The sequence below is a fragment of the Rana temporaria genome, chromosome 5 (genome assembly GCF_905171775.1).
Source record: "Rana temporaria chromosome 5, aRanTem1.1, whole genome shotgun sequence".
Lineage (NCBI taxonomy): Eukaryota > Metazoa > Chordata > Amphibia > Anura > Ranidae > Rana > Rana temporaria.
Genome location: NC_053493.1, coordinates 353,434,891 through 353,458,718, shown reverse-complemented (window position 1 = coordinate 353,458,718; position 23,828 = coordinate 353,434,891). Strand labels below are relative to the sequence as shown.

General features: G+C 48.1%; 1 protein-coding gene across 2 annotated transcripts in view; it reads left to right on the top strand.

Annotated features, from left to right (window-relative positions):
• The first annotated feature begins 4,488 nt into the window (after window positions 1–4,488).
• The window catches only part of MMP16 (matrix metallopeptidase 16), a 318,808-nt gene continuing 299,468 nt past the window's right edge, over window positions 4,489–23,828 (top strand). For both annotated transcript variants that reach the window (XM_040354587.1, XM_040354586.1), the window contains exon 1: window positions 4,489–4,920. In XM_040354587.1, the coding sequence (XP_040210521.1) occupies window positions 4,798–4,920 (123 nt within the window). In that variant the 5' untranslated portion in view covers window positions 4,489–4,797. The remainder of the gene's footprint in view (window positions 4,921–23,828) is intronic.

The window sequence follows — 23,828 nt, the reverse complement described above, 5'->3', positions numbered from 1 at the left end:
TTCTGTGAAGTAAAAAACGACGTTTTGAAAAACGACACATAAAATTGAAGCATGCTTCAATTTTTTTTGGTCGTTTTTTACAAGACATAAAACGACGTTTTCCCCCACACACGGTCAATTAAAGTGACGTTTTTTTTCATCACATAAAGTGATGGTTTGTACGCGGCATTACACTACCAGAAAAACATATATATTGACCTCTCTTTTCATTGAAGAACAATTAAATGGCAAGGGTTCGAATCTGCCTCCGGAGGCTGCTTTATAAATAAAAACTGCATCAAGAGAAATATGTGGGAATGCTATTGCTGACTTCTTCTGAAAATGCTAAGTGCCTGGCTGTTTCTGGCCTCAATACTTTCTGAGTCACTTACCTGGAGTCAGCATGCAGATTTTGACATTCAGGAGGAAAGCCAGAGCTCCTGATCATCATGTTTGTTTCAGTCAGTTGAGGTGTTGGACCAGAATGATAGCCAGGCATCTGACATTTTTAAAATGACAACTCAGCACTGGCAGCTTTTACGTTTACTTTATAAAGTGCTCCGTTTAAAAGAAACATGAAAAAGCTCTGTTTTCAGCCAGTACATTAACCTCCCTGGCGGTATGATTATTTCAGAAAAAATAATTCGCAAGGAAATTTGGCGTTTTATATTGTAGGCCTGTAATTCTTAGGAATAACTCACTTAAATCTGTCCAAACAAGAGTCTAGTAGGCATGCCCGGTATGACATTTTTTTAAAAACAAAATTATAAATTATAATATAATAAATAATTATAACAAATAATAATATAATTATAATAAAAATTATTCAATAATGTAATCAACTCAAAATCACTGAAATTTTCTCAGTTGCAGAATTGTCGCTGTCATTACTTTTATTTTTTTATGACGAATTTCCCCACAAATCGCTATCGCACAATTCTGCAAGTGATTATAATTTATTATCGCTGTTTTTTAGCTGATCTAAAACCATTTTTGACATAAAGGGACACTTTTGGTTGCTATGGACAATCTACAGTTTGCAGGCAGAAAGAAAGGTTTTTATTATATAAAATGACATGTAGGACACTGGGCAGACCACTAGGGACAAGGGGGTGTGTATTTTTTACATACAGTACTGTAATCTTTAAGATTACAGTATACTGTATGTATAGTGTTTGTTTACCTTTTTGAATTTGGCGCCGATCTCCGCCCCCGTGCGTCGTAACGTCGCAGGGAATAGAGATCGGCGGCACAGGAGGACACTGTGTGAATCGAGCGAGCACCCGCTCGCTCACACAGCGCGGTGGCATCGCTGGATCCAGGAACAAGGTAAGCCAGCGCGCGCTGCAGGCTCTGCATAGCTACCCCGAGCGTGACTCGGGGTTACCGATTTTGGCACAAAAAATCCAACCCGAGTCACGCTCGGGAATACCGCCAGGTAGGGTGACCACATTTCCAAACTATCATTCAGGGACACCCTATCTTCCTAAAAATCAGCTTGTGCTGTAACGAATCACAGCACAGTGATTGGACACAAGAGGCGGGATTTATGATTTCTCCAATCACAAGCAGAGGACAGGGATTGTGCTCCTCCAGGCATTCCCGGCCAGGACAAGTACTGTCAGTGAGTAAAGGCCTTTGTGGCGGCCTTTTTTGGGGGCATCAGATTGGCCCATGGGATGGCTGTGTCAATTTCATTCCGGGACACTGTATTGTCCTTGAATGAATGTGCCCGGGACAGACCTGCAAAATGCGGGACTGTCCCGGGCAATCCGGGACACCTGGTCACCCTACCGCCAGGAGGGTTAATACAAAGATCCTAGGCAGGGTGCACAGGGTGCTTTTCACCCAGGCGCCTGCAGAGGAGGGGGCACCGAAGTGGCAGAGTTCTCCCCTCCCTCCTTCTCTCCTTGTTTGTGTCCGTCCAGAACTAGTATTCCGAGCATAGGTGTGTGTCTGTGCAGAACTGATGTGTCTCTGACCATCTCCTGTACTATATCTGTAGTCTCTGACCATCTCATGTTCTATGTCTGCAGTCTCTGACCATCTCCTGTATCATGTCTGTAGAATGTCTAGGGGTCTTTCTAACAGACTCTCTAACAGAAGCCCTCTCTGTGTCCATCAGAGAGGCAAACCTCCAGGTCCCAATAAAGTACTCTGCTTCTCTTCCAGTATTTTGTTTATTGTTAAGAGATCATGTAAGGATCCCAGGGTAATGAAGACTTTGTGGGGGAGCATCTCTGTGGTTGAGTCATTGCCATAGAAACATTTGTAAAGGGGAGGAGTTAGTAAAATGACCACGCCCATGTGGGGCGCCAGAAATATTTCTGCACCCAGGCGCCTGTGACCCTAGGATCGGCCCTGCACAAGGGTCATCGTTTAAATCCCACCCATAGCACTACCTGCATGGAGTTTGTATGGTACATATGCCTGGAAGCACTAGGGTCATTGGTTCAAATCCCACCCATAGTACTACCTGTATGAAGGTGAGTGCGGGGGGGGGACTGTCACCATGGAGGGGTGAGTGCTGGGACTGGAGGGGTGAGTGCGGGGGGACCCGTCACCATGGAGGGGTGAGTGTGGGGGGACCCGTCACCATGGAGGGGTGAGTGGGCGGGGGACTGTCACCATGGAGGGGTGAGTGTGGGGACTGGAGGGGTGAGTGCGGGGGGACCCGTCACCATGGAGGGGTGAGTGCGCGGGGACTGACACCGTGGAGGGGTGAGTGGGCGGGGGACTGTCGCCATGGAGGGGTGAGTGTGGGGGGACCCGTCACCGTGGAGGGGAAAGTGTGGAAACTGGAGGGGTGAGTGTGGGGGGACCCGTCACCGTGGAGGGGAAAGTGTGGAAACTGGAGGGGTGAGTGCGGGGGGACCCTTCACCATGGAGGGGTGAGTGCGGGGGGACCCGTCACCATGGAGGGGTGAGTGCGGGGGGGACTGTCACAATGGAGGGGTGAGTGCGGGGACTGGAGGGGTGAGTGCGGGGGGACCCGTCACCATGGAGGGGTGAGTGTGGGGGGACCCGTCACCATGGAGGGGTGAGTGGGCGGGGGACTGTCACCATGGAGGGGTGAGTGTGGGGACTGGAGGGGTGAGTGCGGGGGGACCCGTCACCATGGAGGGGTGAGTGCGCGGGGACTGACACCGTGGAGGGGTGAGTGGGCGGGGGACTGTCGCCATGGAGGGGTGAGTGTGGGGGGACCCGTCACCGTGGAGGGGAAAGTGTGGAAACTGGAGGGGTGAGTGTGGGGGGACCCGTCACCGTGGAGGGGAAAGTGTGGAAACTGGAGGGGTGAGTGCGGGGGGACCCTTCACCATGGAGGGGTGAGTGCAGGGGGACCCGTCACCATGGAGGGGTGAGTGCGGGGGGGACTGTCACAATGGAGGGGTGAGTGCGGGGACTGGAGGGGTGAGTGCGGGGGGACCCGTCACCATGGAGGGGTGAGTGCGGGGGGGACTGTCACCATGGAAGGGTGAGTGCGGGGACTGGAGGGGTGAGTGCGGGGGGACCCGTCACCATGGAGGGGTGAGTGCGGGGGAACTGTCACCGTGGAGGGGTGAGTGCGGGGGACCCGTCACCATGAAGGGGTGAGTGCGGGGGGACTGTCACCATGGAGGGGTGAGTGCCGTGAGTGGGGGGGCGGTTTTGTTCACAACCCTACGCGAGCTCTGCGTACGCAGTTTACGTCGTTTGCGTACGTCGGTTTTTGAGTAAGGCTGCCCCTGCTATTAGCAGGGGCAGCCAATGCTACGTATACCCGTCGTTCCTGCGTCGCGTTTTTGAAAAATTACGTCGTTTGCGTAAGTGAATCGTGAATGGCGCTGGACGCCATTCACGTTCACTTTGAAGCAAATGACGTCCTTGCGACGTCATTTACCGCAATGCACGTCAGGAAAGTTTTCCAACGGAGCATGCGCACTACGTTCAGCGCGGGAACGCGCCTAATATAAATGATCCACGCCCCCTATGGGATCATTTAAATTGCGCGCTCTTACGCCGGGCATTTTTCATGAGCGCCCACGCAATTTACGAAGCTACTGCTCCGTGAATCAAGCGTAGCGCAGGTAATTTACGGAGGCGCAGTGGCAAAACGGTGCGCTGCGCCTCTGTAAGAACTGTGCAAATGTACCTGAATCTACCCCAGAGAGTGCCAGAACAAGCCTGATCGGCAAGTGTTTAAAAGAAAAAAAAAATAGACTTTACAATCTTTTTTAACCAGAAAAAAAAACTTTATAAAGTATAATTATAAAAAGAAGAGATATACATAAACATAACCCCCATGACATGTTAGTGAATGGGGTGACACGAGTGTTCCTGTGTCTGGATACAATATATCACACTCATCGATTCCACGTAGTTTCGCTCCAGTCCATTACATTGTATCCAGCTGTCAGAGGAGGGTGATGCGGCGTGCAGTGCGCATGCTCGGTACGGGGGATGCAGCGGCATCTTTAAGGTGGCTGGGGCGGGGCAGACGGGGGCGGGGCGTGGTTATGCTGATGAAGGATGGACCTTCCCGTAGAGAAGAAGGAGCGCACAGGGAGGAGAGGAGAGGCAGGCTGGGCACACAGGCCTCTCTGTACACGGGGATAACCGGGGACACTGTCCGGGGGGAGACCTTCTTTCTGCCTGGACACTGGACCGCCTCGCTCGCTGGTTATGCATAGGATCCCATCTGTGTGTGGCCCTCCGATCACCGAGCGTTCATCGCAGCCTCAGCAACAGCAGCAGCAGAGCATCCCTTGTGCTGGGCTCTCCGTGCCGGGAACACTGGGGACTTTCTGAAGGATCGGACTCGGTGTCAGGCGGCTCACCATGCTCCTGATCACACCCGGCTCCACATCCCGAGATTTCCTCCACTCACTGGGGCTGGTGTGGCAGGGCGTGCTGTGGATTGTATGTGCTGTGTGTGCCGAGGACACAGACTTCAATGTAGAGGTAAGAGGGGGTGAGACCTCAATGTAGTGGTAAGAGGGGGTGAGACCTCAATGTAGGGGTAAGAGGGGGTGAGACCTCAATGTAGAGGTAAGAGGGGGTGAGACCTCAATGTAGTGGTGAGACCTCAATGTAGTGGTAAGAGAGGGTGAGACCTCAATGTAGTGGTAAGAGGGGGTGAGACCTCAATGTAGTGGTGAGACCTCAATGTAGTGGTAAGAGGGGGTGAGACCTCAATGCAGGGGTAAGAGGGGGTGAGACCTCAATGTAGGGGTAAGAGGGGGTGAGACCTCAATGTAGAGGTAAGAGGGGGTGAGACCTCAATGTAGGGATAAGAGGGGGTGAGACCTCAATGCAGGGGTAAGAGGGGGTGAGACCTCAATGTAGTGGTGAGACCTCAATGTAGTGGTAAGAGGGGGTGAGACCTCAATGTAGTGGTAAGAGGGGGTGAGACCTCAATGTAGTGGTAAGAGGGGGTGAGACCTCAATGTACTGGTAAGAGGGGGTGAGACCTCAATGTAGAGGTAAGAGGGGGTGAGACCTCAATGTAGTGGTAAGAGGGGGTGAGACCTCAATGTAGTGGTAAGAGGGGGTGAGACCTCAATGTAGGGGTAAGAGGGGGTGAGACCTCAATGTAGTGGTAAGAGGGGGTGAGACCTCAATGTAGTGGTAAGAGGGGGTGAGACCTCAATGTAGTGGTAAGAGGGGGTGAGACCTCAATGTAGTGGTAAGAGAGGGTGAGACCTCAATGTAGTGGTAAGAGGGGGTGAGACCTCAATGTAGTGGTGAGACCTCAATGTAGTGGTAAGAGAGGGTGAGACCTCAATGTAGTGGTAAGAGGGGGTGAGACCTCAATGTAGTGGTGAGACCTCAATGTAGTGGTAAGAGGGGGTGAGACCTCAATGCAGGGGTAAGAGGGGGTGAGACCTCAATGTAGGGGTAAGAGGGGGTGAGACCTCAATGTAGTGGTAAGAGGGGGTGAGACCTCAATGTAGTGGTAAGAGGGGGTGAGACCTCAATGTAGAGGTAAGAGGGGGTGAGACCTCAATGTAGAGGTAAGAGGGGGTGAGACCTCAATGTAGTGGTAAGAGGGGGTGAGACCTCAATGTAGTGGTAAGAGGGGGTGAGACCTCGATTGAGGGGTAAGAGGGGGTGAGACCTCAATGTAGTGGTAAGAGGGGGTGAGACCTCAATGTAGTGGTAAGAGGGGGTGAGACCTCAATGTAGTGGTAAGAGAGGGTGAGACCTCAATGTAGTGGTAAGAGGGGGTGAGACCTCAATGTAGTGGTAAGAGGGGGTGAGACCTCAATGTAGTGGTAAAAGAGGGTGAGACCTCAATGTAGTGGTAAGAGGGGGTGAGACCTCAATGTAGTGGTGAGACCTCAATGTAGTGGTAAGAGGGGTTGAGACCTCAATGCAGGGGTAAGAGGGGGTGAGACCTCAATGTAGTGGTAAGAGGGGGTGAGACCTCAATGTAGTGGTGAGACCTCAATGTAGTGGTAAGAGAGGGTGAGACTTCAATGTAGTGGTAAGAGGGGGTGAGACCTCAATGTAGGGGTAAGAGGGGGTGAGACCTCAATGTAGTGGTGAGACCTCAATGTAGTGGTAAGAGGGGGTGAGACCTCAATGTAGTGGTAAGAGGGGGTGAGACCTCAATGTAGTGGTAAGAGGGGGTGAGACCTCAATGTAGAGGTAAGAGGGGGTGAGACCTCAATGTAGAGGTAAGAGGGAATGAGACTTCAATGTGGAGGTAAGAGGGGGTGAGACCTGAATGTAAAGGTGGGGGCGGGACTTCAGTGTAGAGGTAAAGGGGAGGCGGGACTTCGGTGTAGAGGTAAGGGGGAGGCGGGACTTCAGTGTAGAGGTAAAGGGGAGGCGGGACTTCAGTGTAGAGGTAAAGGGGAGGCGGGACTTCAGTGTAGAGGTAAAGGGGAGGCGGGACTTCAGTGTAGAGGTAAAGGGGAGGCGGGACTTCAGTGTAGAGGTAAAGGGGAGGCGGGACTTCGTGTAGAGGTAAGGGGTAAGTGTAGACCCAGTTTCATGATAGGTCTGTGAGCTGATCGCAGGGCTGTGCTCTCCCATGCACATCTGTACAGTTTATTACATATAACCTGATACAATGTAACTCTGGAAACAACTTTGATCTTTAAAAACCTTCAGCTGACCATACAGCATACAATCTGATCAACCTATTTAAGGCTCACTATACATGTTGCAATCTGTGCAGCGAGGTCTGTTGGATTGGGTACAGATTGATTGGTGTTCATATTACATAATTTTAGTAAATCTGTAGACTTTTCTGATCTATCACTCATGATAGGAATAATCGATTGGTAGTTGACCAATATCTCACACATAGGGAAAGGAATTCTGATCAATACTTGGAAGATATGATTGTCAGTTATTGATCACAATCTCATCGTTTGATCGATTGGATTTAGGACCAACGAATCTCAGTGCTGCCAATTGATGCAAAGCAATTGATAGTTTTCTTCTCTGGCTGATTGACTCTGAATTGATCAGAAGGGAAGTTATGGCTATTGGATCGAATGCAAAGTTGATCATTTTGATTGGGAAATAATAAGATCCAGGAACATAGGGCCACTGTTGGGTTGATTGTACACAGATTGTAATATGTATATGTAATATGAAGAGAAGCCCCCCCCCCCCCCCTTTAAAAAAAAAACATTAGTATCAGATCAGGCAGGCCCTTGTAATACAATTGTTGGTGGTAGAAGGAGATTGTATAGTGCAGGGATATGCAATTAGCGGACCTCCAGCTGTTGCAAAACTACAACTCCCATTATGCCTCTGCCTCTGGGTGCCATGCTTCTGGCTGTCAGAGTCTTGCTATGCCTCATGGGAATTGTAGTTCTGCAACAGCTGGAGGTCCGCTAATTGCATATCCCTGGTATAGTGTATGGGCAGCTTTTACAGCAAGGCCATCGTTGACACGTGAAAACCCGCCCCTCCGCAATGTAGATCATTCTTTTTTGGCTGCACTTGGTTCTGTTGGAAAATTCTATATTTTTGGTTATCAATTCCCATCACACTGCCAGGTCCAAGAATGTCACATTGACAGATGTGCCCCCCCCCCCCCGGATTATGTGACTTCTAGGATGTCAGTAGTGACAAGAACTTCTCACCTGAACATGTGCTGCATTTCGTCTAAACATGTAACCAATCACAGGCCAAGGAGCCGGTATCATTTCATTGGTCAGCATTTTAGTAACAGGCTTTTGATTGGTGTGTCCTCCTGGTGGGAGAAGATCAGAGCCTTGTATTCTATTGGAGCTCTTCTAGTTCTGTACAGGTGTGCTGCTGGCTTTGCAGATTTGGTACGGCATACAAGAAATGCTTTACCATAGATTAGCCGGGGGGCGGTCTGTATTGTACGGGGCAGAGAGGGGCATTATAGTAATAGAGTGATTGGGAGATTTCATAGTGCAGAGCAAACTACGAGACCAGCAGAGACCCGACCTCACTTATGACTGAGCTTCTTTATAAAGTAATATAGTTGGCAGCATGGAAGAGGGGTGTGTGGTGGGGGGGCTCTTCTTTCTTTACAATGACCAGAGTGCCATGAAGCATCTAGTGCTGGGTGTCCCAACAGTTCACACTTTAGATCAACAGCTGGTTGTTCCCCTGTGCCCTGCCTCCATACACTGAATGTTCCCTGCCTCTTTACACTGGCAATGTTCCCTGTGCCTTGTCTCCATACACTGGAAAGGCTCAGGTGGTGTCTCTGGCCGCGCACGCCGGCAAGGCTCAGGTGGGGTCTCTGGCTGCGCACGCCTACCAGGCTCAGGTGGGGGTCCCTGGCTGCGTACGCTGACCAGGCTCAGGTGGGGGTCTCTGGCTGCGCACGCCGACCAGGCTCAGGTGGGGTCTCTGGCTGCGCACGCCGACCAGGCTCAGGTGGGGTCTCTGGCTGCGCACGCTGGCAAGGCTCAGGTGGGGTCCCTGGCTGTGTACACAGGGAAGGCTCAGGTGGGGGTCCCTGGCTGCGTACGCCGACCAGGCTCAGGTGGGGGTCCCTGGCTGCGTACGCCGACCAGGCTCAGGTGGGGGTCCCTGGCTGCGTACGCCGACCAGGCTCAGGTGGGGGTCCCTGGCTGCGTACGCTGACCAGGCTCAGGTGGGGGTCCCTGGCTGCGCCCGCTGACCAGGCTTAGGTGGGGGGTCCCTGGCTGGGCACACTGGCAAAGCTCAGGGACCCCACCTGGCTGCACGTGCCGACCAGGCTCAGGTGGGGGTCCCTGGCTGCTCGTGCCGACCAGGCTCAGGTGAGGGTCCCTGGCAGCGCGTGCCGACAAGGCTCAGGTGGGGGGGGGTCCCTGGCTGCGTACGCCGACCATGCTTAGGTGGGGGGGGTCCCTGACTGCGCACGCCGACCAGGCTCAGGTGGGGCCCCTGGCTTCGGTTCCTGTTGCTTTGTTCTCAGACAATGTTTAGTCTCGGCAGCACAAACAAGGAAACTTGAGCTATGTGAGGACTGTGTTGTGTACTGGCAGCCTGGTTACCGGGGGACATCTACACAATGGGTCTTCATAGTAGATGTGAGATGCCGGTTGCCTTCTCTCCCATTGTACTGCCCATTATTCTGTAATTTTATTCTTGCTCAGGATAGAAATTCAGGAAGATCCAGCATCCTGGGATAGAAGCCTTCTCCATAGAGGGCCGTCTGTGACAACGCTGATAGTAAATCCTCGCACATGACTCTTGTGTCTGCCACCAGTTGTTCCTCGATGATTGATGACATTGGGAGCTGGCAGGCTGGAGAGTCATCACTACCAAGTATAATCCAGAGGAAGAGGCAATCTGGAGGAAGGATCCCGGATATTGCTTTCAGCTATTTAGTGTGATGTAGCACTGATCCGCTGTGGGTGCATGGGGGGGGGGATGTCGGTGTATGGTGGGGTGGGGGGCCGTTGGTGCGTGGGGGATGTCGGTGTATGGGGGAGGGTTGGGAGGCTGTCGGTGCATGGGGAGGCCGTTGGTGCATGGGGGGGCGGGGGGATGTCGGTGTATGGGGGGGGGTGGGAGGCTGTCAGTGCATGGGGGGCTGTTGGTGCATGGGGGGCGGGGGGATGTCTGTGCATGGGGGGGGTGGGAGTCTGTTGGTGCATGGGGGGGCTGTCGGTGCATGGGGGTGGTCGTGCATGGGAGGGCTGTCAGTGCATGGGACCTTGTCTGATGTTGCTGAATGAAAGCACTAAACAATTTGCCTGTCAAATCCTAGAAATACCAATACTAGAGTCATAGCAATGTTTATTTTATAAATTGTATTTGTATTATCTTCTACAAATAGACAAACTTGACGTGTCCTCCAGATAATCGTAATTTAATAATATATAAATATTTTACTATGTCTGCCATACAAACCTAACAATAATAAACACACAGTATAAACATACGCCAGCAGCTTAAAATCAAATATTGATCAGCAAATATCCTTTTTACTTGCTACAAACAATTTCTATCTTGTTAGAAATATTTAGAGGATGCCTTGCTTGAAGGGGGCACTCCACTTTTGCGGGTGAAAAAATAAATAAAAACTAGCATATACAATTTATTATACAAGTCATATTGTAAGTTAATTCTATTTAAAAAAATAAAAAATTCCTTTTCAATCTGCAGATCTGTGTTTTTTTTCATTTTTTATTTGATGCAATATGGCAACCTGTAAGTGTCCTGTACACAGTTTGTATACAGAACACCCCCAGAGATGTAATTTCCTGTTTGTGATTGGCTCACTGATTTTCCCCAGAAGTCTGCATTAAGATACAAGTCAGATTTTAGGCATCCCCTGCAATAGGAATGGAAGTTTTGGTAAAATTCTACCAAGGGGGTTAATCAATCCTAAAAGGATGCAGACACTGTAACTTACCATATTAGAACACTGCAAGTGCAATAGTCTGAATAATAATGAAAAAGTCACCCACATTTTGAATTATTCTGTCCATCGGCACAACCAGAAAGCTATTGCTTCAGAGCAACAATGGGTAGGTGTGTGCAAAAAAGTGTGTTAAAATGTCTGCAATGTGCTTTGATCACCCAGAGGGGATTGTTTGGGTTTTTTTTTTTTACTGGGAAAATGAAAGGGCCAGCCACTCCACTAAAAAGTGGCATTTTTAAATATACGTAGATGGAAGGTGGTAGGCAGCCCCCAGGGTTGTGCCAGTGGAATCGAACTTCTCTTGTGTTGTACTTCATCGCATTTGAGATTGAGGAGATTTTGTCTTGACCGTGTGTACGCAAAGCAAGCTTGTCGAGTTCCTCGGCTAGCCTAACAAGGAACTCGTCGAGGAAAACAATGTATCTTTTTGTGTGTACGAGGCCTTAGTATTGTCGCATGTGCCATACCACAATGTGCCACAGCACCATGTGATTCAGTGTGGTGCATGTTTCTCATGCATATTGCAGCCCATTGAAATTATTGGACTGCCCTCCACGCTATACACAGAAACATGACACACTTGGTCACACCTGAAGGTCTGATGATCCAAGCCTTACTCTGACTTTATGCATACTTATTTGGGGTTAGTAAGTATTAAAAGATGGTCAATGAGATTGCCAGAAAGCGTGGGAGCAGTTGGTATCCAAATTGCAAAAATGGCAAGCACACCAATAGGTGAGTCAGCAAGGCATCCAAACCACTGACATTCCGGACACCCTATGGCCTCCTTTCTCAAGGTGACGTAGCGTGGAGAAAGGAGGCCATATTGTCTCTGAAACATTGGTGGCTTTGATGTCCTCTGCATGCCAAATATGCTATTTTATTGGTGTACTGGTTCTTTTTGCTTGCCTAGGGTGATCTGCATGCAAATAGCATTGTCCAGATGAGATGTATGCTGAGTCTCCATAATGGAAAGAAATACAAGAGAAGGGAAAAAAGAGAAGGGAGGCAGGGACAGTCAAGCTGGGGAGGAAAGAGCTGGATGGACGTCCTTCAGCCAGGAAAAGCTCTATTTGACTTACAGCATCTAATGGTACAAATCCAAATTTGGTACAAGAGAAATGCCTGTATAACTGTGCAAGACTCAAGGGAATGCTGGATTTCTGTCTTAAATCTAAAACCCAACAGGGAGTTCAGGACCTTTCAATGAACCAGATAGACCTAATGCACAAGAATCTGACCAATGGAGTCTATGATGGACATAAACCATAATTCTCCTGTATATGATTGGATGGATACAACAAACACTGGTCCAATTCAGTTTACGATCCCCCTCCCCCGTAATGGCCATACACTAGTAGAATTTCCTTCAAAATTGTTTCTTTTAGGAACATTTGTTGCTTTTTTTTTAAGATCAGTTGGAGTAAAATTAACATTGCTTTTGCACTGCAGGGATGAGAAAATTTGAAGAAACAGGGTAGAAGATGTTCCTCTAAAAAGTTATAGGTAGATTCAGTAAGAGTTAGGCCGGCTTATCAGTAGATAAGCCGACCTAACTCAGAATCTACGCCGACTTATGTTTAAGCGTATGCTCAAACAGAGATACGCTTAAACATATCTAAGATACGACGGCTTGCGCCGTCCTATCTTAGATTGCAATATTTTAGATGGCCGCTAGGTGGTGCTTCCATTGCGGTCGGCGTAGAATATGTAAATGAGTAGATACGCCGATTCACGAACGTACGCCGGGCCGACGCAGTACTTTTACGCCGTTAATGTAAGAGATAGGCCGCGTAAAGCTAGAGCTAGGCCCTATTGGAATAGTAATGTCAAGTATGGCCGCCAATCCCGTTTCGAAATTCAATTTTTTTACGTTGTTTGCGTAAGTCGTCCATGAATCGGGATTTACGTCGTTTACGTCCACGTCAGAATCAATAGGCCCGTGCGGCGTACTTAGCCGCAATGCACACTGGGAAATGTAGGCGCCCGGCGCCTGCGCAGTTAAAACAAAACGTGAAAAACGTAAGGTCAAGCACAATTAGCATACAACACGCCCCCCTAACACACATTTGAATTTGGCGCCCTTACGCCCGCCCGCTTTAGGCTACGCCGCCGTAACAGCAGGCAAGTACATTGAGAATCATGTACTTACCTAGCTAACTTATGGCGGCGTAGCCTAAACACGCTAAGCTACACCGCCGCAAGTTTAGGCTATTGTGTGTGAATCTACCTATTAATTTATATGTATTTTTTTTTATACTTTTTTTTATTTGTCAAGTCATCAAATGTACTAAGAATGTTCGTATGGACGTTCCTTCAAAAATCTACCAGTGTATGACCAGCTTTAGCACTGCCCTCCTTTTCTATTTTCAATCTGCTGTTTGCTTTGTCACTAGCACAGGGAAGGTTTTAGCATTTGATAAAATGGATATAAACTTAATTACCTGTTTAGGATACTGGCTACTTTGACTTGAGAAAGATTTTAGGCCCCGTTTGCATTTAGTGCGTCTCCAAAGTCGCACAATTTTTTCAGTGTCACTTTGGAGTGTGATTTTTGGTGCAACTTTGATTTGACTTTACATTCTCTGAACCAAAGTCGCACCAAAGCAGTGCTGCCACCTTGTCAACGACTTTAAGTCACACTGATTTAAATGAGTGCCATTGTATATAATGGGCTGTGACTTTTCATGTGACTGATGCCAAAAGTCGCACAACAAGTGTGAATTGAGACTTGCAGAAATTTTTCAAAAGTTCTGGTCTCATGTAGTTGAAGATGGATCCCATTTATGTACTTTTCCTGGTTGTGGCTGGAGGTCACTTTTCTACTGTTTTCAGTGATTATCACATTTGTATTTCATATAGAACCTCAGAAACCTTTTTGGTTCTTTCACTTTTTTTTTGTTCTCATTGATTAGATTGTACCTTTTGACTCGCATAACCAACCCTACGCTGACTATACTAAGATAGTCAAGATGACTGATAGAAAGAAGCCGTGCAGTTTTTCCTTCATTCATATGTATGAGATCTTAGATCTGAAGAGGTTTAATAAATGTCTGTTGTCACAAGTATGACTAGGAAGTTGCTGATGTCACTTTTTGGGAATAAAAAGCAGTTTATTGTGATTGCCAAATCTTTTGAATCTTTATATGCTGCATCCAGATAAGACTCTTCTGAACGGCCTTGAATTTGAGTCAAGGAGAAATGCAAGGCAGTACCTTCCTGAGTTCTCTAAGCACTGCCGGCTCTTCCATCGCGCACGCCTTGGAGAATGAGGGAGAGGTTGTACAGAACTGTCATGTGACAAGGGACTGTAGTCCCGCCCCGAGCGTGGCGGTATCCCCGAGCGTGACTCGGGGTGTTTTTTTCATGCCAGGATCGGTATCCCCGAGTCACGCTCGGGGTAGCTGTGCAGAGTGTGCAGCGGCGCGGCTAACCTTCCCAGCAGCCACAGACAAGTTACTCACCTTGTCCCTGGATCCAGTGATGCATCCCCGCTGTGTGAGCGAGCGGTGTCTCCTCGCTCGATTCACAGTGTTCCCGTGTGCCGCCGATCTCCGTTCCCTGCAACGTTACGACGCACGGGGGCGGAGAACAGTGCCAAATTCAAAAAAGTAAACAAACACAATACATACAGTATACTGTAATCTTATAGATTACAGTACTGTATGTAAAAAATACGCACCCCCCTTGTCCCTAGTGGTCTGCCCAGTGCCCTACATGTTATTTTATATAATAAAAACTGTTCTTTCTGCCTGAAAACTGTAGATTGTCCATAGCAACCAAAAGTGTCCCTTTATGTCAAAAATGGTTTTAGAGCAGCTAGAAAACAGCGATAATAAATTATAATCACTTGCAGAATTGTGCGATAGCGATTTGTGGGGAAATACGTCATAAAAAAATAAAAGTAATGACAGCGACAATTCTGCAACTGAGAAAATTTCAGTGATTTTGAGTTGATTACATTATTGAATAATTTTTATTATAATTATATTATTATTTGTTATAATTATTTATAATTATTTATTATATTATAATTTATATATTTTTTTTTTTTTTTTTAAATCATACCTGGGATGCCTACAAGACTCTTGTTTGGTCAGATTTAAGTGAGTTATTCCTAAAAATTACAGGCCTACTATATAAAACGCCAAATTTCCTTGCAAAATAATTGTACCGCTTTTGGTATGTAATTCCAGACAGAATCATACCGCCAGGGAGGTTAAAGGAGAAGTATGGGCTATATTTAAAAAAAAAAAATACTTACTGGTAGAGGTCGACCGATATATCGGCCGGCCGATATATCGGGCCGATATTCAGTCATTTTGGAGAAATCGGCATCGGCCGATTATTATCCAAATGTGGCCGATATTTAGCAGATCTGCATCAGCAGAGTGTGGAGAAGGAAGGAGGAACATGGGGTTCCCCCTCCCTTCTCCACACTGTCTGCAGAGCAGTGCCGTGTGTGTGAAGGAGAATGGAGCTGTCGGACTGATGTCGGGGTGGGCGGGACCCGGGGTGGGCGGGACTCAGCTGTCCAACACCAGCCAATGGGATGAGATCATTGGCTGGATAGCTGCTGGGTCCCGCCCACCCCGGGTCCCGCCCACCCCGGGTCCCGCCCACCTCCAACATCACGATGAATCTGAGCTCCTCTCTCTCTCTGCTCTCACAGTTTCACAGCACATAATGTAGCTGAATGTGTGAAACTCTCTCTTCATACAGTTTCACAACTGCTGCAGAGAGAAAGAGGAGCTCAGATTCGTTGCGATGTTGAAGGTGGGCGGGACCCGGGGTGGGCGGGACTCAGCAGTTATCCAGCCAATGATCTCATCCCATTGGCTGGTGGACAGCTGAGCCCCGCCCAACCCGGGTCCCGCCCACCTTCAACATCGCAATGAATCTGAGCTCCTCTTTCTCTCTGCAGCAGTTGTGAAACTGTATAGAGAGTTTCACACATTATCCGCTACATTATGTGCTGTGAAACCTGCCAGTGCCATCTGCTAATGCCAACCAGCCAGTGCCACCTGCCAATGCCATCCAGTGCCACCTGCCAATGCCATGCCAACTAGTGCCACCTGCCAATGCCAACTAGTGCCATCTGTTAATGCCATCCAGTGCCACCTGTCAATGCCATCCAGTGCCACCTGCCAGTGGCAACGCCATCCAGTGCCACCTGCCAATACCATCCAGTGCCACCTGCTAATGCCATCCAGTGCCACCTGGCATTGCCAATGCCATCCAGTGCCACCTGCCAGTGCCATCCAGTGCCACCTGCCAGTGCCATCCAGTGCCACCTGCCAGTGCCATCCAGTGCCACCTGCTAGTGCCACCTGCCAAGGCCATCCAGTGCCACCTGCCAATTAGTGCCACCTGCCAGTGCCAACCAGTGCCATCTGCCAGTGCTAACTATTGCCAATTAGTGCCACCTGCCAGTACCATCCAGTGCCACCTGCCAGTGCCAATTAGTGCCACCTGCCAGTGCCAATTAGTGCCACCTGCCAGTGCCACCGCCACCTTAGTGCCACGTGCCAACCAGTGCCACCTGCCAGTACCATCCAGTGCCACCTGCCAGTGCCAATTAGTGCCACCTGCCAGTGCCAATTAGTGCCACTGCCACCGCCACCTTAGTGCCACGTGCCAACCAGTGCCACCTGCCAGTGCCATTCAGTGCCACCTGCCAATCAGTGCCATCTGCTTTTGCCAATTGGTTCCATCCAGTGCAATCTGCCAGTGCCAATTAGCGCCACCTGCCAAAAAATAAAATATCGGCTGCAAAAATCGGCATCATATATCGGCCATCGGCCGCCCCAAATTCTAAATATCGGCATCGGTATCGGCCAGAGAAAAACCCATATCGGTCGACCTCTACTTACTGGCCTATAAGGCTGCTGCTTTGGTGTGTTGCTGCAGCTGACCCCTACATGCTGTAATACTGAGCGATCACATGACTGCTGATCGCTCAGTTCTTGGTGCGCTCTGAGCAGAGAGCAGAGATGGTCAGTCACCAGCTCTGTGCTCTGCCCTCTAGAGCTCATTGGAGTGCTGGTCTGTGGAGGGGACGGGAGCGGCCAGCTCAGGCTCTAAGCAGCAAGCTGAGAGGCTGAGCCAGCTGCCGGTCAGGCATCTGGATGCATCCCGACATTGTCGGGTTCCCCACAGAGCCTGAACCAGCTCTGTGACATCAGCTGACAACAGGCTTTACCCACTGTCAGCTGATTCTGTGTCAAAGAAGAACACAAGTAGGTGCACTTCTGGGACCCAGAAGAGAAGTATGGCCAAAAAAAAAAATAGCTTTGGCCATACTTCACTTTGAGGCAGTAAACAAAGGATTCTTTAGTGAATTATAAAAAGCATAAAATAAAGAGGATCACCACTGGGGAGTGTTAAATAAGCGGTGGTGTTTGAATCCCACCTATTTAAATGATAAATCTCTACTACCTTGTCTGTACCTCTAGTTAGCTATTCTATGAAATCTTTAATAATAATAATGATATAATAACAATAATCGCTATAAAAAAATTAACACAATGCTCAAAGAAGCAAATGTCTTATTTACAAAGAAAGTAGAACGCTAATAAAATTAAAAATATAATATAAAACAAAAGGGCACATAGATGATGTGTTATGTATGTCCATCCTCTGTGTTCTGTATTTTAGCTGGAGCTCAAGGAGAAAGAAGGCTGTTCATTGTTGGCCCTCACATTTTTAAAGCACACGCCACAAAAACACCCTCTGTCCATGGATCTACAATACATAAGCTGTAAGGGGGCTGTCCTACCTAATCATCAGGAAGTGATCCATCCCTGGTGTGGAGTGTCATGCTCGCCCCCTCCCTTGGACGGCATGAGAGTCAGGATGCTCTCTATGTTGCAGATAGAGAAAGGAGCTGTGTGTTAGTGGGCATCCTGACTCTCCTGCAGTCCAAGAGAGGGGGCGAGCACGACACTCCACACCAGGGATAAAGCCTTGCATTACTGTGTGGAGTTACAGACAGAAGAACAGGAAATGAGGATTTCTCAGAAGAAATAAGAACATTTAAAAGCAAAATCGAAGAATGAGGTAAGTGAAGGAGGACTGCACTAAGGTAAAGGAAGATATTTAGGATATTTTTTTTTTTTTTACCTTTACAACCCCTTTAAATACAGGATTCCCTTATCTTTAGGACTCCACCTCGCACACTCCTTTTGACATATACTTCCAATGTTTCACTTTATCTATTCCAACAGGTCTCAGAACATAATACCAAGAGAGAAAAACGCTAATAGTGTAATACTATTAATTTCCCATGAATGCAGCAAATTATACGCTTGAACATAACCCCGCACATCAGGCTTTACTGTTTTGCTCCGGGCACCCTGCTTTCCATTCAAAATGGCCTTGCTTTCCACCATTGTGGAAGTGAAGTAGTGTGGGTGGCCCCACCCAATGTGCTTCGTCCATGTGACGCCTTCAGGGCATAGATCAATGGCTTTGTAAGTTGTTAATATTTGAATTTTATTTGTTGGCTAATCAAAAGCCAGTGGAGGAATTAGCAAAGGGTATTCCAGCAGGTGTTTGGAAACTGGGGTAAGTCATTCTTGTCTAGGCAAGAAAAAAAAATCTTATCTATGCCAGCTTACGACCTTTATCATACCAACATGGAAAAGAAGAAAGGTAACAGCGCTCGCTGCAGGGACAACCCAATCCATACACCAGATCCTCTCACAGGTGCCAAGGCTCAATGTGTCCCAACACACTCCCAATGAAAACTGTAGTAAGAGCCGGCAAAACTGTAATCTTTGCAGTGACGTTTATTGGTACATCATAGTGACAATAAAACAATGATGCTGACGCGTTTCGGCAATAGCCTTAGTCATAGCTTTATCATACCAACTAGGGTTGTCCCGATACCACTTTTTTAGGACCGAGTACGAGTACCGATACTTTTTTTCAAGTACTCGCCGATACCGAATACCGATACTTTTTTTAAAAATATGTCCCCCCACAAATGCAGCCATGTCCCTCCCCATATCCAGCTATGTCCCCCCCCCATGCAGCCATGTCCCCCCATATGCAGCCATGTCTCCCCCCATATGCAGTCATGTCTCCCCCCATATCCAGCCATGTCCCCCATATGCAGCCATGTCTCCCCCCCCATATGCAGCCATGTCTCCCCCCCCATATCCAGCCATGTCCCCAATATGCAGCCATGTCTCCCCCCATATCCAGCCATGTCCCCCCCCATATGCAGCCATGTCTCCCCCCCATATCCAGCCATGTCCCCCCCCCATGCAGCCATGTCCCCCCATATGCAGCCATGTCTCCCCCCATATGCAGCCATGTCTCCCCCCCATATCCAGCCATGCCCTCCCCCCATGCAGCCATGTCCCCCATATGCAGCCATGTCTCCCCCCATATACAACCATGTCCCCCATATGCAGCCATGTCTCCCCCCATATCCAGCCATGTCCCCCATATGCAGCCATGTCTCCCCCCATATCCAGCCATGTCCCCCATATGCATATGTATTCTATTTCGGTATCGGGGGTATTTGCGGGAGTACGAGTACTCCCGCAAATACTCGGAATCGGTCCCGATACCGATACTAGTATCGGTATCGGGACAACCCTAATACCAACCAATCCATTTCAAAATTTCCTAGAAATGTTTGAATGAGGTTAACCCCCTAGTAGCCCTGTGCGGTCATCCGTGGACTCTGGCCAATGTATTCAGTGCCAAGTAACCAGCATTCTTTGTCGCGTGGTTGTTTTGTTTTAGACACTTTAAAGGTTTTCAAATAACTGTAAATTCATCAGCTGTATTAAGTGGAGTCAGCTAAGTGCAAATGAGATCCTTGAAGCACGCGCTGTGGTAGAGGTAACTCATTAAAAAAAATAAGTGGCTGTTTATGGTTGAATGCTTTTGCATTCCTATGTTTCCAGTATAGGCCGCCCTTCTATAAGGAACCGTTCTCCACTGGCCCTGATATTATTTTTTTATTTTATTTATTTCCTTGCTGTAAATTTGCCTCCGCCACGCTTCAGCTTCTGTGGTGCAATGATTATTTTTTTGATGTATTGCAAATGTCATTGCATTTAACACTATGGCTGCTAAATGAGTTTGCTGCTATTTGTACTTCAATGTGTCATCAACTTTTTTTCTGACAGCAGCTTAAAAGCGGTTCACGTCTTGCCTGGTTTTCATTCTCCATTACAATCTATTTAAGACGCAATCATGGAAATGTGTCAAAAAATCTGCACTTAGAACAGGCAGAAATAAGAGGGTGGCAGGATGGGAGAGAAATCCGCTCCGTTTTTCCAGCTTTGACTTAAAGGTAGACTTGGGTCATAATGACTGCAAATGAAGGCTTGAAATGTTAAAGTGGGCTTTTAGTAACTTGTCTGCATGAATACCTTCTGATATCCCACAAAATGCAGCAACTGTGTAATCTTTTGAAAAAGCTGTACCTTTTGTCATTTTAAAAAGCCGTCTCAGTTTTAGTCTGTGATTTTTATTTTTTGCCCAGGCTGAGATGATGTCATCAGTCTGCTGCAAGCAGGGGGAAGCACGTGCTCAGTCTCCTCTCCATTAAAAATGCATTGTTTACTGTGAAAATTACAATTGCAGTTTGGAAGTTAACCACAAGGGGGTGCTGAAGGGGTTAAGTGTGACCTCATATGTGTTTCTAACTGTAGGGGGGTGTGGCTGTAGGTTTGATGTCATTGATTGTGTTTCCCTATAAAAGGGAACACACAATCGATGACGGCGCCACAGTGAAGAATGGGGAAGCTGTGTTTACACACAGCTTTCCCCGTTCTTCAGCTCCGGGGACCGATCGCGGGACTCCAGCGGCGATCGGGTCCCACGGTCACGGAGCTTCGGACCGGGTTGCGGGCGTGCGCCGTGGGCACGTGCCCGTGACCCACGGCTGGGCACTTAAAGAGGATGTACCTGTACGTGCGTGTGCCCAGCCGTGCCATTCTGCCGACGTATATGTGCAGGAGGCGGTCCTTAAGCGGTTAAAGTCCATGTAAAGGCAGGTGTCCCAATACTTTTGGTAATATAATGCATTTCTTATACATCCAAGGTGGTGAGGAGGACAGGAGCTTAGCAGAATCCCTCCAATGAAGGCAGGGGTGGCAATTACTTTTGTTGTTCCAGGACATCAGTGGCTGAGGTTGGGACTTTAAAGGCTCCATCTATGTGTGTGTGTGTGTGTATATATGTGTATAATATATATATATATATTCCTCAATAGTCACCCAGGGTAAATCTGTTTTGTGTGCGCCTAATATATTTGCAAACACAGATTTTTACCTTGTAAAAGTAGCATTGACATCTCTGGGCTTTACATAGACTTTGCAGAAAGCTGTGGGAGGGACCCAGCAGGCCCACCCACTATGGGAGGGGGCGGATACAAGACCGGTCACCCTGCACAAGGAGAGGGAGCAGCAGACAGGTCTTATTTCAGGAAGCCTCTGCATACAGAGCAATTTATAGACTACAGATCTGGAAAAAATACACAAAGCACAGCAAGAATACACACGCCTCTTGTATTTTGCACAATGTTTTGTTATCCCGGAGTTCAGCTTTAAACCGCAGTTAGGCTTGAAACCGCTGAAGTTCTGTGAACTAATCTGCGTAGAAAAGCTTGAAGTACTGATCATCAGTCTGAACAGTTGCATTCTCCTGGATGAGCTGTTTGATGGATTCATGATTTTTTTTTATTTTTATTTTTTTCATGGACGACTTTGTGTTCTGTTATAAGTCATTTTCTACAGCGGGAGCCTAAAATTGGCTGACTGTGGTGTGTTTCAATAGGATTACTGAGAGAAAGTCAGCTGAACATAGGATTATAAACCTTGTATGGCCACAGCGTTATCTGAAATGCTTCTGATTCGAGAAGATGCTGAAACGCTCACATATATCCTGGTTTGTGACATTTCCCGGGGTCACGAGTGCAATCTGCAGGAAGGTACTATTCTCTAGGTAGGCTTTAAGGCCGGATTCGCATCTACGCTTTGCGGTAATACGCACTAAAAAATTGCATTTTAACTAGAATTTCTGTTATGCAGGGGAATGAGCTGTATATATCACCCTGCCGTACATTTTTAGCACATACTGTAAGAAATGTTCCTGCGCTCTAGTACAGCACATTGCATGAATGTGAATGCTGATTGTGTGATTTTTATATACAAATATATATATTTATGGTCGTTACCCTCTGAGAGAGAGATGTGGATCACATAAACACGCGACAAGACTTACAACATAAATAGACCTGAAGTGTGGCTTGGTGGTCTGGTCAGTATGCCAAGAAAAGGGGGCATACCCAAGGTAAGTAATGGGTAGTTAATTGAAGAAGGATATGCTGAGAAGTGCCCTGAAAAAGGGAAGGGCGGGAGGGTGTCGTATGCGATTGAATGCGCAGACTCACGGACATGAGGTGAGCTGGGAAGAGTCGGCCCAGTGACGTGTAGTACTGCACACTGAACCGACAAAGAGCATGTGTGAGTGGGCTGCTTAAATACCCTCCGGGCTCCTCCCATAAACTCAGGCCACCATACTGGCCTTCTTATTTATGGTCGTTACCCTCTGAGAGAGAGATGTGGATCACATAAACACGCGACAAGACTTACAACATAAATAGACCTGAAGTGTGGCTTGGTGGTCTGGTCAGTATGCCAAGAAAAGGGGGCAAAAGACTCAGATAGGGAAATAGTTTATATTGATTTCTTGTATTTATTGAGCCAGCTTGGTAAAGGCTTGTGCCATTCCTTCATGAGGATTTGGGATGTATGTGGCAAAACAAGGAGACTTCCATCAGCCTGGCATCTTGATTACGTAGTCTGGTACTCCCTGTTGGGAGGCAACTGAGACTGCTCCAATTCGGAAAGAATGTCCAGAGAACTGACTGGGGTTTGAAGCCCAAGTTACTTAGGAGGATTCTGACATGCTTGACACACTAGCTGACACTCAGGGAGCTGGTTTAGAAAGGGTAGCAACGAGCTACCACCAGGTTGGCTGGGTAGATGGAGCAGTAGTGGGTCGAGCACCGTCACTGGGTGTCAGGCGTTGTCAGTCTGAAACAGGTTGATGTCAACCCCAGGGGCCTGTTTGTTGCGTTTGCAGACTGTGAGAGTGTAGTGGTTCGAAAGCGAGTCGGGTGGCGTCGGAGCAGTGTGTGACTGCCGGAGCCGCTGACTAAATTCACTAGGTTGTAGGGAACCGTAGAAGGCCTGGTAGATGGCTGTTGGGTGACTAGACTGGGCAAAGCCCTAAACAGGGAACGAGTAAGGATTTTAGACATGTGCCTAAAGAGGGGACTCTTGAAAGGTAGGCGCTTGCCACTGACTACAGGTTGGTGCTTCTGTATGCCCTGTAGGAGGGACTTGACTGCATGGGCTCGAGAATACTGACGGTTTACTGGGGTCCTGCAGGGACAGGAAATGCTGGATGCCATCTAGATATGGCGTGATAGTATTGAGAAATGGTCAGCTGCATGTGGCAATACGATATGAAGGCTAGGATGTGTCCAACGTTGCCTATTGCTGCTCCGGGGCAAGGGGCCAAAAATTTGCGATTAGTGTTCCAAGCAGTGCGATAGGCCTTCAGTGTGTTGCGTGCCAAGGAGTGGTTAATAAGTTGGATTGCGTTGGCGAGATGCGACTTCAGTCCATCGTCAGCAATGTCCATGGTGGGACAGGGATAGTTGTTGGGTCGGCTCCAGGCTCTTGCTGGAAAAAACATCCATTCCAAGGTTGGAATAGGAAAGCACATCAGCTGCTTTTTGCATTTGCCTGGAAAAGGTCTACATAAGATATTAACTGGTGACGGAGTGACAGCTGCGCGAGCCTGCGCAGGAAGTGATGGGGAGTGACTTAGATCTATCTTAATTGATGATGTCGGCTGTGGCCTGATTGTCTGTGAAGAACAGTGTCTGTCCTGTTCAAGTGTGGTCCCAGACCTGGGCAGCTGCCACGATGGGGTGCAGCACGAGGCGTGATGAAGACTGAGTGAAGCAAAAATTAAA